Below are 13,443 nucleotides of genomic sequence, written 5' to 3'. Positions count from 1 at the left end.
GACATGAGATTCCTGGGCCAGAGACTAGTAAGATTTTATTACTCATGCCACAGCACAGAGCCTGAGCATCAGCATATTTATGTCTATTCTCTCTGGCTCCTGGGGGCAACACGACAGATGCTGCACATGCAGCGTGTTTGCATGGCAGGTGAGGAACACAGCAGAGCAATCCACCGTTTTTACAACAGACGGTAAGCAAGACTGGATTCCATTCTGGGGAAAGCTTACCTCATCTCTCAACATTCCCAGCTATATAGCAACCTTGAGGAATAGTCCACATGAAAAAATGGTCTGGTGTGGTGCCTTGGCACACCCCTGAAGACATATAAAGGTGGAAGAGGCCCTAGCAGGGCTGTCTTTTCCAACAAGAGAATATTCAGGATAAATGCTCTTTTAAGAATGGCTTTGTGATAAGGAAATTTTCGTTTGCATATTTACCAAATGGTTGTACATTTTCTATTATTATTATTATTATTAACAGACTAAGATCTGGTTATGTCCCCATGTCTTAAGCATTGCTCCTCAAGATGATCTATAACTTAAAAGACAAAACCAGAAATGCAAGACATGAGGGATTTATATCTAAATTTCTGCATAGCACATTTGAAAAAATTCACTTTTTATTTGATCCTGAAAGAAACATGCTTATAGATGAAAATGTACAAAAATATATTTTTAAATATTGAAAAGTCACTTATAATCCTATCCCTCAGAAATAACAATTGCTGTTTTGGGGGGGGGGGGGGGTTAAGATTTTATTTATTTATTTGACAGAGAAAAAGCCCAGCAGGGGGAGCAGCAGGCAGAGGGAGAGAGAGAAGCAGGCTCCCTGCAGAGCAGGGATCCTGAGGCAGACTTGATCCCAGGACCCTGGGATCATGACCTGAGCTGAAGGCAGATACTTAACCAACTAAGCCACCCCCAATTACTTTTTTTGAGTGAATTTCAGTCCAGTCTATATTCTGTACCTATTACTACACAGCTGCAATCATATCTTAAGTCCAATTTTATGTCTTCAGTTATAAATGATTTTCCCAACTATTCATGTAACAAGCTTAATTTTAAACGGCTACGTAATACTTCACAACATGGATGCAGCATAATTCAACCTCTCACCTAACTATTTCAGTTGTTTCAGTTGTTCCCTATTACAAATAATCCTGCAGGATATACAAAGCATAAAAATAAAGCTTGCACACAATATTATCCAGAAGATAACTCTAATAGTCCTCTTAAATCAATACTCTGAACAGTAATGTGGACTATATTTAAATTTTTCTTCCTTACATATCCCATTTGCATTTCTGAAATCCCAGAAACAGTTTGATGAATGATTAATGTCTGCTCCTATTTTTGACTCTCCTCAATTCTCAAACTAGGAAAGATGCTGGTTCTATCCAGCCACTCATTTTCACCTTCTCCTCCTAATGGCTGGCACCTTTATACTGTTCAGATTGACAATGCACCCAATCAAAAGACTATCATCCACAACCTTTTTTAAAGCTAGGTATGACCCTGTTATTAAGTTTGGGAAATTGAAATGTAAGTGGAAGCTATTGAGAAGGATTTCTAGGAAATCTCCCTCAAATGGAGACAAACAGGAAATGGCTTTTCTGTTGCATTCCACTTCCTGGAAGACTAAAGTGGTAGCTGGTGCTGAAGCAGCTATCTTGGTCAATGAGGCATTGAATGCAGAAGACATGCATCAGAAATGGCAGAACAGAAAGACAAAAGCTATCTGGTGCCCTGTGACTATAAAACCACTGTATTAGTGGTAATCTGTTACCAAACTGCCTGGTTTTTTTTTTTTTTTAAAGATTTTATTTACTTATTTGACAGAGAATGAGATCACAAGTAGGCAGAGAGGCAAGCAGAGAGAGAGAGTGGGAAGCAGGCTCCCTGCTGAGCAGAGAGCCTGATGCAAGGTTCAATCTCAGGATGCCAAGATCATGACTGGAGCCAAAGGCAGAGGCCTGAGCCACCCAGGCACCCCACCAAGTTGCCTGGTTTTAAACCTTAATTCTATTACTTTCTAACTACAATTTTGAGCAACTTACTAAGTTTTTCTATTTTTTCACCTGTGAAATGGGGATGACAGCTATGTATGTCTTAGAGTACAGATATAAAGTCCTTAGAAGAATGCTAGGTGATAAATGTTCTATTATGGTTGCCTGCTATTTTTATAAACCCTAAACTAACTACCCTCACACCTATTTCATAGGTGAGAAACAAAGCCATCTATGCTTAACATATCTATTATATGTAATTGTAATATAAGAGTTATGTATAACATATATATGATCCCTCTTTCACCATATGTAATATAACCTAACCCTAAATCACAATACAACTCCTTTTTCATGCTGTGACTGAATTTCTTCTTTGTTCCATCTTCCACAATGTACGTGATTTAGTTTTTCTAATTGTCTTTTTACAACCCTGTTTCTCACATTTGTCTCTAACATCTGTATCCTAGTTCCTGATCCTTTTCTTTGATCTGTGTCTTAGGAGTAATAAGAACCACTGCATGAAACAAAGTGTTGTTGATAAATAGCTCATTAAAGATTAGCAAATAGTCTTCTGTAAAAGATAGCATGGTTCTGAGCCCAGGTTTTTTTCCCTAAATTATTTATTGAGCTAGAATATACTTAGGACAAACTGTACATATCTTAAGCACACAGCTCCATGACAAACTTCCTTTTAATTTCTCCAGATTCCAAAAGAAAAAAGGAAAAAAAAGAGAGGGGCATAATGAACTTTAGAATATAATCTGAAATTACTTTTTCCCCAATTTTTTATCTTAAATTTTAAGCCTACAAGTAAAATTCAAATATTAATAAAATGAAAACTCATATACTATTTACCTATATTTACCAATTGCTCATGGTTGGTCACATTTCTTTCACTTTCCTTGTCTTTATTTTTTTCTGAATCATATGAAAGTAAGCTGCAGAGTCAGTAACATAACCCTGAATACCTCAGCATGTATGTCCTAAGAACAAAAACATTCCCCTACTTACAGGTTAAAAAAAAAAAAAAACAAAACTATCACACCCAATTAATATAATATTTACTCTATATTCAAATTTCTAAGTTGTTCCAATGTTCAGAATATTTCTCCCTCCCCTCCCACCGCATCCAATCACAGATCACAATGCCTGTTGTTTGACACGTCTCTTTAGTGGATCCAGGATCATCTCCTTGACTTTTTCCTGCCTTTCGTGACTAATATTTCTAAAGAGTCCAGATATGGCGGTTGATTTTCTGCGTCAGCTTCCTCCAACAGGATACCCTGGTATCTAGCTAAAGGTGATTTCTAGGTGCATCTGTGGGAATGTTTCAGAAAAAGGGAAGCATTGGAATCCATGGTCTGAGTAAAGCAAGTGGCCCTTCCTGTTGTGGTTGGGCATCATGCAATCCACTGAGGGCCTCAACAGAACAAGGAAGGCAGAGGAAGGTTAAAATCAGGTTAAAACCTGATTGGCTGAGCTGCGACATCGATCTTCTGCCCTTGGTACTCCTGGTCCTTGGGCCTTCACACTTAGAAGGGAATGTACACCATACACTCTCCTGCTTTTAGGATTTGGAGATACACACTGGCTTTCCTAAGTCTCCAGCTTGCAGATGAGAGATGATGGGACTTCTCAGCCTTCATAATAATGGGACCCAATACCTTATAGCCTTATAATAAATTTCTTTATATATATATGAAATAATCTTATATATAAAAATATGTATAATATATATTATATATTTATATAATTCTCAAATGTTTTATAACATATATTATAAAATATTATATATAATGTTTATTATAATAATCTCTTTATAATATGAACATATCTTCTCCTGCCTGTCACCTTCTATTGGCATAATGGCCCTAAGACTTTCTACTTGGCATAAAGAATCAAAGATCACAACTTAACACCTTAAATATAAAGATGTCTTCATATCAAACTATTTGAAGTGGTCATTTCTAAGGATTATAATCACAGGGGACTTTTACTGTCTATATTATTTTTGTAATGTTTCAGTTTTTATAGCAAGCAGATATAACTTTACTTTTACAATCAGGGGTAAATATTCCAAAGATTTCTTTTAATGAGGAAATATTTAACATAAAGACTTCAAGCAGGGGCTCAGATTTTCTTACAAGAGATTAGGTAGCTCCGGATTTCCATTCTCTGATGCCACAGTAAAACAAACACGGGGCCATTGAGGTTTTTTGTTTTTGTTTTAAGATTTTATTTATTTATTTATTTGACAGAGAGAGATCACAAGTAGGCAGAGAGGCAGGCAGAGAGAGAGGAGAAAGCAGGCTCCCTGCCAACCAGAGAGTCCAATGCGGGGCTTGATCCCAGGACCCTGGGATCATGACCTGAGCCTGAGAGGAAGGCAGAGCCTTAACCCACTGAGCCAGGAAGGGACCCCAAAACAAACACTGGGCCATACTAGCCCTTGAGTTTTAATGATGATAAATGCCTTTAATTTTTCTATAGAACTTTAATGGATTGCCTTTTAAGTGTTCATATTTGGGGGGGAAATTACAAACATTACAGAACAAAGGAAGATCATCATTAGCTGACTCTCTGATACAGAACACCCTTCAAATGCAGTCTTCTCCCTTTGATGATTTTTTTCCTGTTAAGCTTTTGTTTCAGATTCAAATAGACTCTGAATAGATGCAATTAACCTTAACAATATGTATAACCTTATAGCACTCTACTGACTTTGAATTAAATAACCTTACTGTGTAATTGAACTAAGTCTCTTTTTTCTCATTTCTGCTATGCTTCTACTGATTATTATAGGTATTATGAGTTTTCGTGCTTTCATCATCCTGTTGATTTTATTGTTTCACTGTTTCAGCTGTCAAAGACTTTTTGAGAAATGCCCACTCGTTTTTAATATTGTATTTGAGCAAAAATGATTGCTCCCTAAGACTTGGCAGACTGCAAATGCATTCCATACGGAGGAGTGAACTCTACTGCAGAAAAGTTGGAAATTTGTTCTAAACAGAACCATAATTTCTATCCTCCTGTATAAACAGGAAGGTAAATTGGATCTAAGCAAACCAAAATGTCTTTTCTTTCCATCCACTTCAGCAATCTCTTCTGCCATGCACAGAACTATGTTTTCACACCACACAGGTAACCCACTAACGGGTCATGAAACCAATATCTTGGGTTTATTTTTAATGAACGAGAGTGGAAAATGTCAGCATGCATCACATACAGTAAGGGTGAGAGTTGTGGAATATTTTTCACCTGTATATAAGCTCATATAGACCCAAACATGTCCTAGATCATGAATATCAAATGAATTGCTTACTCTGACCCACGTTCAGAAGTCTGAAAGACCACCAGAAGGCAGGATTTGTTTAGGTTGCTCATAACCAGGGATGATGAGAGAACTGTCTGAATGCAAGCCCGCCAAACTATCCTTTAAGAAAAGCAGCAGAGGGACACCTGGGTGGCTCAGTCATTAAGCCGCTGTCTTTGGCTCAGGTCCTGATCCCAGGATCCTGGGATTGAGTCCTGCATTGGGATTCTCGCTTAGCGGGAAGCTGGCTTCTCCCTCTCCCACTCCCCTGCTTGTGTTCCCTGTCTTGCTGTGTCTCTCTCTGTCAAATAAATAAATAAAATCTTAAAAAAAAAAAAGAAAGAAAGAAAGAAAAGCAGCAGAGACAAGAGTCCCCACAGAAACTGGACTCTTATAAATGACTTCTCTATCCAAAGACTTTTAAAGCTGTAAATGTCACATTACTGTTTCTATAGTATCACTCCCTTTAGCCTATGGAATTTCTATTTTCTTGATGTGAAAATATGATGATTGATGGGAACTTAGCCAGATGTACACCACTTCCTCCTTCAACTCCATCTCATGTTCAGAATCTAGACTTTGCTGGATAGACTCAAGTTGGAGTGCTGGTTCTATCACTTAAAAAAAAAAAAAAAGAAAGCCATGAGACCTTAGGAAATCATTTAATCTATCAAGACTCAGTTTCTTCATCTGTAAAGTGGCAGTGTTTATTGTGACAAGAAAAAGGAATTACATGACATGTGTAGTATGAGGTCTAGCACATGGTTAAGAGTCCAAGATGTAGGAGTTCAAGCTATTTATTGATTGTTACTTTGGTTTTTATTCTCTCTGGGTACCCAGTTTGATTATTGTAGGTCACAAGTAATTTACTTCAAAATAACTATAGTATTCACGTGCTCTGCCACATTTTTCATTTCAAAAATAAGTCAAATAGGCAGAGTTCTACTGATCAGGTTGCTAGGAGAATACAGTAATCATTGAGACACCTAACAAGCTTTTCAAGCCATATAATTATCACTAAGAGTTAAACACTATCTGTTGTTTTACAAACTTTCTGAATACCTGTGAACCTTGTCTGAAAATTGAGTTACAGTCATCTAACAAATAGCCATGTATATTAAGCTGTCAAGATTATCCATCAGAATCAATCATAGATTTTCTCTTCCTATGTACTATTATTTCATAGTACTAAAAGGAATTTCATCATTATTTAGCTCTCCATCCCCAGGGAGGAGTAATACCTTAATGCTTTCATGCCATTTAACATCTATAGGCAAAAACTTATTTTCTCACACTCATGTGAGGATTCAGCAGAGAAATCTGGGGCACTGCAGTGAAGAAGAAGTAGTGAAAGCAGTTCTTATAGGCTCTCATAAGTTTGTAAAAACTTGCACTTAATTTAAGACTATTTTTATGTGGCTAGTTCTGATTGAAATGAGGTGACTCAAGAATGACGTAAGAAGGGGCGCCTGGGTGGCTCAGTGGGTTAAGCTGCTGCCTTCAGCTCAGGTCATGATCTCAGGGTCCTGGGATCGAGTCCTGCATCGGACTCTCTGCTCAGCAGGGAGCCTGCTTCCCTCTCTCTCTCTTTCTCTGCCTGCCTCTCCATCTACTTGTGATCTCTCTCTGTCAAATAAATAAATAAAATCCTAAAAAAAAAAAAAAAAAAGAATGACGTAAGAAGTTTTGATGATCTGTCTTGGACAGAAGACATTTTTACTTCAGGATTCAGAATACACTCAACAATTATTAGATAGTGATGTTCATGAAAACTGATCCCTATAACTTAATGGTTGTATTATCATATATTCCACTTTATATCCTACCTTCTATTTACAAACTACTTAATACTAATGTAACATGTGCTCTTAAAGAGGAAGAGAGAGAGAAACCAGGAATTGGCCATTAATAACGGGTCCATACCAACCCATCCTTTATTCTCCCTTCACTGTCCTGTGAGACTTCAAGGATGAAGGGAAAGAAAAGTATCAGTTACCCGGGTTATTCCCTTCCTTGGAGTACAGCGAACTGGGAAAAGTTTCGAAGTTTGAGTAAGGAAATGAGGAAACTGGAGCCCCAAAAGGAGGAAATAAGAAGGAGGAGTGGGTTTCCCCAGTACAATTATACAGCACTTCAACAGACGTAGTATCTAAGCTATTGTAATCAGGGATATGGTGTATCTAAGAGGCTGTGTTGTTTAGGTCCTCCGAAACGAAGACATCAAGACAGCATTAGATATGTAAGGGGTTTTTTGGGAAGAATGCTTGTGAAGGACCAAAGAGGAATGAGCGGGGGTAGGCTGTGAAAGCCTTAAGAACAAGAGCAGATTTGATACCTGTGAAAGCAGAGAGGGGAGGGAGGTTGAGTGGGAAAAGCCTCAGACCACTGTACAGGTCTGAGAAAATCCTAAGATAGTTCAATGTGGAGCTTTCTGGTGAAAGTTGCCCAATAGAGAAGTTTCACCTGGGCCAGGAATGGGCTGACTCTAGTACCCTAGAATGTTCAGACACTGGCTGGAAGAATGCAGAATCAGTGTGCTCTCAGAACAAAGGGTATAACGGACAAACGGCTTACCGCTGGGGCTGTCAGTGGACTGGGCTTCCCACAGTAAGTTCTTTTGAAGGAGATCTGTGATAGCAAGTTTCCCTGGGCACCACAGAGGCTATATAAACTTCTATGGTATAATAAAATATAAAAACTTAGTCTTTGTCCCTGGTTCCTGGCACAGAAATCCAAAAACCCTTGGGATTCCAAGTGATAAGAGTGTTAATTATATGTTAATGAGATAACCCCAGAATGTTTCAGGAGCCAAGCTATTTGCCAGAAAAATCAACCCTATGATTAAAGGGTTAGAACTTTCAGGTCTACCCTTCTAACATCTCTGGGGAGGGGGGAGAGGAGCTAGAGACCTAGTTCAGTGAAGAACTCAGTGGCCAGTGCTTTAATCAATTATGCCTGTGTAAATGGGCTAGAATAAATATTCTTCAATAAGGACTGAGTATTGGTGAGCACCTCAAAGTTCTGAGAGGATGGCCCACCCAGATAGGGTATGGCGGTTCTGTGCAACACCCCACCCCAATATCTTGCCCTGTGCATCTCTTCCACTTGGCTGTTCCTAAGCTGTACTCTTTATAATAAAGCTGCAATCATAAGTAGAGCGGTTTCCATGATTTCTGTGATTCATTCTCGTGAATTATCAAACTAGGGGAGGAGAGGTCATGGAAACACCCACATCTGCAGTCAGCCAGGCAGAAGCGCGGGTAGTCTGGGGACCCCCATTTGTGGCTGGTGTCTGAAACAGGGGCAGTCTTGTGAGACTGGGCCCTAACCCACGGGGTCTGTACTAACTCTGAGTAGTGTCAGAACTGCACTGAAGTCAGTTGGTGTTGGAATAATGTACGACCGTCAGCAAAAACCCCACCCAGCTCCTAACTATCCTGTAGACTGCAGCTCGAGCATCACTTCTTGGCAAGCCTTCTGCTCCCAGGGCTAGCTCCAACCCTGGCTTCTCCTTGTAGGGCAGATGAAGAGTCACTCCCGTAATTACCTAATCACTGTCTGCCCCATCGATTTAGACTCTAAGCTACATTAGGGCTTATCTTCTGTTGAGTAGTTACTTGTTCCTCAATTTTTAATTAAATATCCAGGGCTGGAGATCCTCTTACAGGTTTGTTGGGAGGTCTGAAAGAGAATATATATAACACACTTCCACATACTGAGCATTACATGTGTTTGCTATTATTGTTGCTCATCTTTAAGTCTCTTCAGTTCTTAGTATAAAGTAGGTTACAAATATGTTCATTTATATATGAATTCAATTCATCTGATGTAAATTTAACTGTATAGCAGAATTCCACATTATAGGCTCATTTTCAGAGTATCTTTTTATTGCCTGTAAACAGCATCAAGTAAAAGGGCCACTTCTAGGCATGATTATAGACTGGCCTCTGAATGAAGTGAACCCTGTGTTGCTCTCACAAAGAAGAGCCTATTGCCCAGAATTGAGTAAAGTCAGGTGAAATCCCCCTTCCAGAAAAACCCACGCTTTAATCTTTTATTTATCTGGATATCATAGAAGTCAGTTGTGAGATACTTACCAAAAAAAGCAAAATATTGAAAGGGAAAGTGTTACTTTGGATTTGAAGTATATATGAGCTTCTTTCTCTTTAAATCTGTGTAGATGGCTTATGATATTGAGGGCCAAGAGAAAATCACCCACTAAAAATAACTGGGAGAGCCGATATGAATTAGCACTTATAATTACTTAAATCCAAATATAGTCAAGAACACAGCCTTTGCCTTAGAGTCTATTAGAGATTCTCATAAATCATTTAGAATTTTAAAAGATTGCCTTAAAAATCTCTATTTATATTTATATGTAAGTAGGTGTTTTAAATCAGTGTATTTTTTCAAGGTACAAACACTCCACTTCAGGATGACAGCATGGTAGTTGATCAATAAACATTTGTTAAATGAATTCAAGGCTATCAGCATCCAAAGACATTTCCTTTCCACCAGGCATAACCTTACTCTTTATTCATACACACACAAAAATACAAAGAAACCCTCAGAGGTTGGTATTATCTCATTTTAAATAATGAGGAAACTGAGACATAAAGTAGTTAAGCACCCTGTTGATGTTCAGAGAAAAATAATGGCAGAATCAGAATGTGGACCCAATATTATGCCTAGCAAAATAAGTCAATCAGAGAAAGACAACTATCATATGATCTCCCTGATATGAGGAAGTGGAGATGCAATATGGGGGGTTTGGGAGGTAGGAAAAAAATAAATGAAACAAGATGGCATCGGGAGGGTGACAAACCAAAGAGACTCTTAATCTCACAAAACAAACTGAGGGTGGTGGGAGGAGGGGGGTTGGGAGAGGGTGGTGAGGTTATGGACATTGGGGAGGGTATATGCTATGGTGAGTGCTGTGAAGTGTGTAAACCTGGCGATTCACAGACCTGTACTCCTGGGGCTAATAATACATTATATGTTTATTTTTAAAATATAAATAAATAAATAAATAAATAAATAAATAAATAAAAGAATGTGGACCCAAGTGCCTTGGTCCTTAAAGCCGAAGCTGAAGCTGATGCTCCCACACCTACACTAGTACTTCCTAATGAATGAATGGAGGGATGCATACAATAGAAGGTTAAATCTCAATCCTTTAGCATGTAAATAAACTCATATTGAAAGTGAGTAAATGAAGGCTAAGCACTTTTTACTTCCTTTTTCACTTCCCATCAGAAAAATGCTGTAATTCCTCTCCAAAAATTAAAAAAAAAAATGAATAAATCGAGAGACCTGGGTGGCTCAGGTGGTTAAGCCCCTGCCTTCAGCTCAAGGTCACGATCCCAGGATTCTGGGATGGAGTCCCACATCAAGTCTCCTTCGCTCTCTGCCTCTGCCACTCTGCCTGCTTGTGCTCATGCTCTCTCTCTCTCTCTCTGACAAATAAATAAATAAAATCTTTTAAAAATGAATAAATTAAACTCCCTTTAAAAGAAAAAGATTTGGGGCGTCTGGGTGGCTCAGTGGGTTAAGTCTCTGCCTTCGGCTCAGGTCATGGTCTCAGGGTCCTGGGATCAAGCCCCACAACCCGCTCCACACTGTAAGTAAGGGTTCTTGCATACAGCACCTAACCCAGGACAGGACTCCAAACCTTACAGTCACTCTGGACCTCACCAGGTCTCACTCCTACCAAGTGGTTTATCTGGGAACTTTGTAGAGATGCAAAAGTGCTCCCAGAGGCAGCATTTGGACTTCTATCCCCTAACACATTCCCTCTCTACTCCTACCCTGGCATCATTTAGAGCCCTGATTTTTGAAACCAGGAGGGGTAAAAATTCTCATACTAAAGAGTCTGAGTTCTGGAGATACCTGGAAAGTTAGTAGGAAGTGCAGGCGATTTCTACACACGTCATTTCAATACTGTAGCCAGCCACAAAAATCAGAAAAGCAGAGTTCTTGAAAGGAATCAGAGCTCAGATATTTAGTAAAGACCCGCAGACTGGCACACTCAATTTATAAGGCAATTTCTGAGTGCTTTTTGTGTAGGCAAATAAGGTTACCTTCATTCACCCAAAAACCCTGCCACTGGGCCCCTGTGGTTTCAAACTCCAGGGATTCAGAAAGTGCTTGTAGGTTTGAGGTCTGGGCTCCCGCCCCCAAAACCGGTTAAGTACTTACACCCGCTGGCTCTGGAGCCCCCGGCTTTCCCGCGCAGGGCTCTGGGGCGCCACCTCCAAACCGGGTCTGGGACCTTGCAGCCGGCCTGGCTCCGGGGGCCGCCCAGGGAGGTCCCGGGTCAGGCGGGGGGCGGGAGAGGCGCCGAGCCCAGAGCCCACCACCCGAGTGCGGGTGAACATAGCTCTGGGTCCGCGGATCCCCGGCGCCCACTGTGGGAGGGACGCTTAGGGAGTCTCGAGATGCGATTCCGAAGGGCAAGGCAGCGGTTTTAACAGCTAGAGTTTCGATTTCCCGCTACCAGCTGCAGCTGCGCCCGCCCCTAGGGACTTCCCCACTGAAGCTCTATCTGGCGCCCTCCGACCTTACCGCAGGGCACAGCTCCCGAGGCGCCACCCTCGCCGGGTGGGGAGTGCCCCTGGCTGGGTTTGAGGTCCCAGGACCACCTCAGAGCACAGTAAAGAGAACCGTCATCAGCCACCGACACCTCGTGAGCAAGTGGCCACAAGGGAATGAGAATCCTGAAAGAATTAGGGACTGTTTGACAGGTAACCCTAATTTGTGGTTACTGCTGGATATCCGAGGCCGTGAACAATATATTAAACTTTGGACTCCAGAGATCAGGTGAATAAATAAAATCAAACAAAATTTTGCCTTTTATCAGTAATGACTGCTGTTTGGTTATTGTGCAAAATACTTTGAAGTTAAAGGAAGCTGTAAAGTGAAGTCAAAAGTCAAAGGAAACCCATAAGAGGAGAAGCAAGCCCCTGTTATTTCTCCTGTTACCATGGCGGCATTAGCATTTGTTTACGTATCTCCAGCAATACAGGTCAAGGGAGGTGAGAGATGTCTCTCATTTTTGTATAGCAGGCATTAGGACACTCAGGATCAACCCAATACACACTGGAATCATGGGAGAAATTTTTACAAATATGGATGCTGAGTCTTACCTCCAGACCTACAGATACAGAGTCTTGCAAATCCATATTTGAGAAAGTGCCCATACCCTAGTTGAATGTCTTGCACAGACCAGGTATGTAATCAATATTTCTTGAATGTCTGATCGATTACTTAGCAAGGCTGCCTGGAGAATCTTTTCTGCCTATCCCTTAGCTTGCCCAAGGATTTGCATATCTAACAAGTTGCCTGGAGATAACCAATGCTGCTGGTCTTGGGACCACCCTTTGAACTTTGAGAGGGACCCTGTGGGCAATGTGGAAGGCACAGAAGGTTTTTCAATAAGGCAGTTATGTAATAAGATGTTTGAGAATCTTCTGCCAGCAATGTGAAAAGGAGACTGAAAAATGAAGGGACTGAAATCCCAGGGAGAAATTAAGAGCCTGGTTGTTATAATCTAGGAAGGAAACACAGATCTGAATGAAGGGGATAGCAAGTGAAACAGGAAGCAGGGAGCAAAATCAAGGCATTCCGAATGAAAGGTTAACATGGTTAGATAAAAAACTAGATGCACAGGTGTCTGGCTGGCTCAGTCAGAGGAACAGGCGACTCTTGATCTTGGGGTTGTGAGTTTGAGCCTCACATTGGGTGTAGAGATTACTAAAAAAAAAAATAATAATAATCTTGAGGCTCCTGGGTGGCTCAGTGGGTTAAGCCTCTACCTCATGATCTCAGGGTCCTAGAATCAAGTCCCTGCTATGCTCAGCAGAGAGCCTGCTTCCTTCTCTCTCTCTCTGCCTGCCTCTCTGCCTACTTGTGATCTCTCTCTGTCAAATAAATAAATAAAATCTTTAAATAAAGTAATAATAATAATAATAATCTTTAAAAAAAATACTTAACTAAAAACAACTACATGCAAAAAGGAACTGAGCTCCAGAGGTAACAAAGACAGATGGGAGACAGCTTTTACAGTATCCTTAAACTCAGCTCTGCTACATACCTGCCCCATGACCAAGGACAAGTTAATGA

At 40.3% G+C, this 13,443-nt stretch overlaps 1 protein-coding gene across 4 annotated transcripts in view; it reads right to left on the bottom strand.

Moving 5' to 3' along the window:
- EPSTI1 (epithelial stromal interaction 1) overlaps positions 1-11,950 on the bottom strand; it is a 91,024-nt gene extending 79,074 nt beyond the window's left edge. For 3 of the 4 annotated variants that reach the window (XM_082701375.1, XM_082701377.1, XM_082701378.1), the window contains exon 1: positions 11,521-11,830. In XM_082701375.1, the coding sequence (XP_082557501.1) occupies positions 11,521-11,699 (179 nt within the window). In that variant the 5' untranslated portion in view covers positions 11,700-11,830. Of the gene's footprint in view, positions 1-11,520 lie in introns of all 4 variants that reach the window. The other variant, XM_082701376.1, reaches the window with a different exon arrangement.
- Positions 11,951-13,443: the final 1,493 nt, after the last annotated feature.

Source organism: Mustela nivalis (assembly GCF_964662115.1).
Source record: "Mustela nivalis genome assembly, chromosome: 15".
NCBI lineage: Eukaryota > Metazoa > Chordata > Mammalia > Carnivora > Mustelidae > Mustela > Mustela nivalis.
Note: the sequence above shows the minus strand (reverse complement) of the source record. Positions and strands in the feature narration are given on the sequence as shown.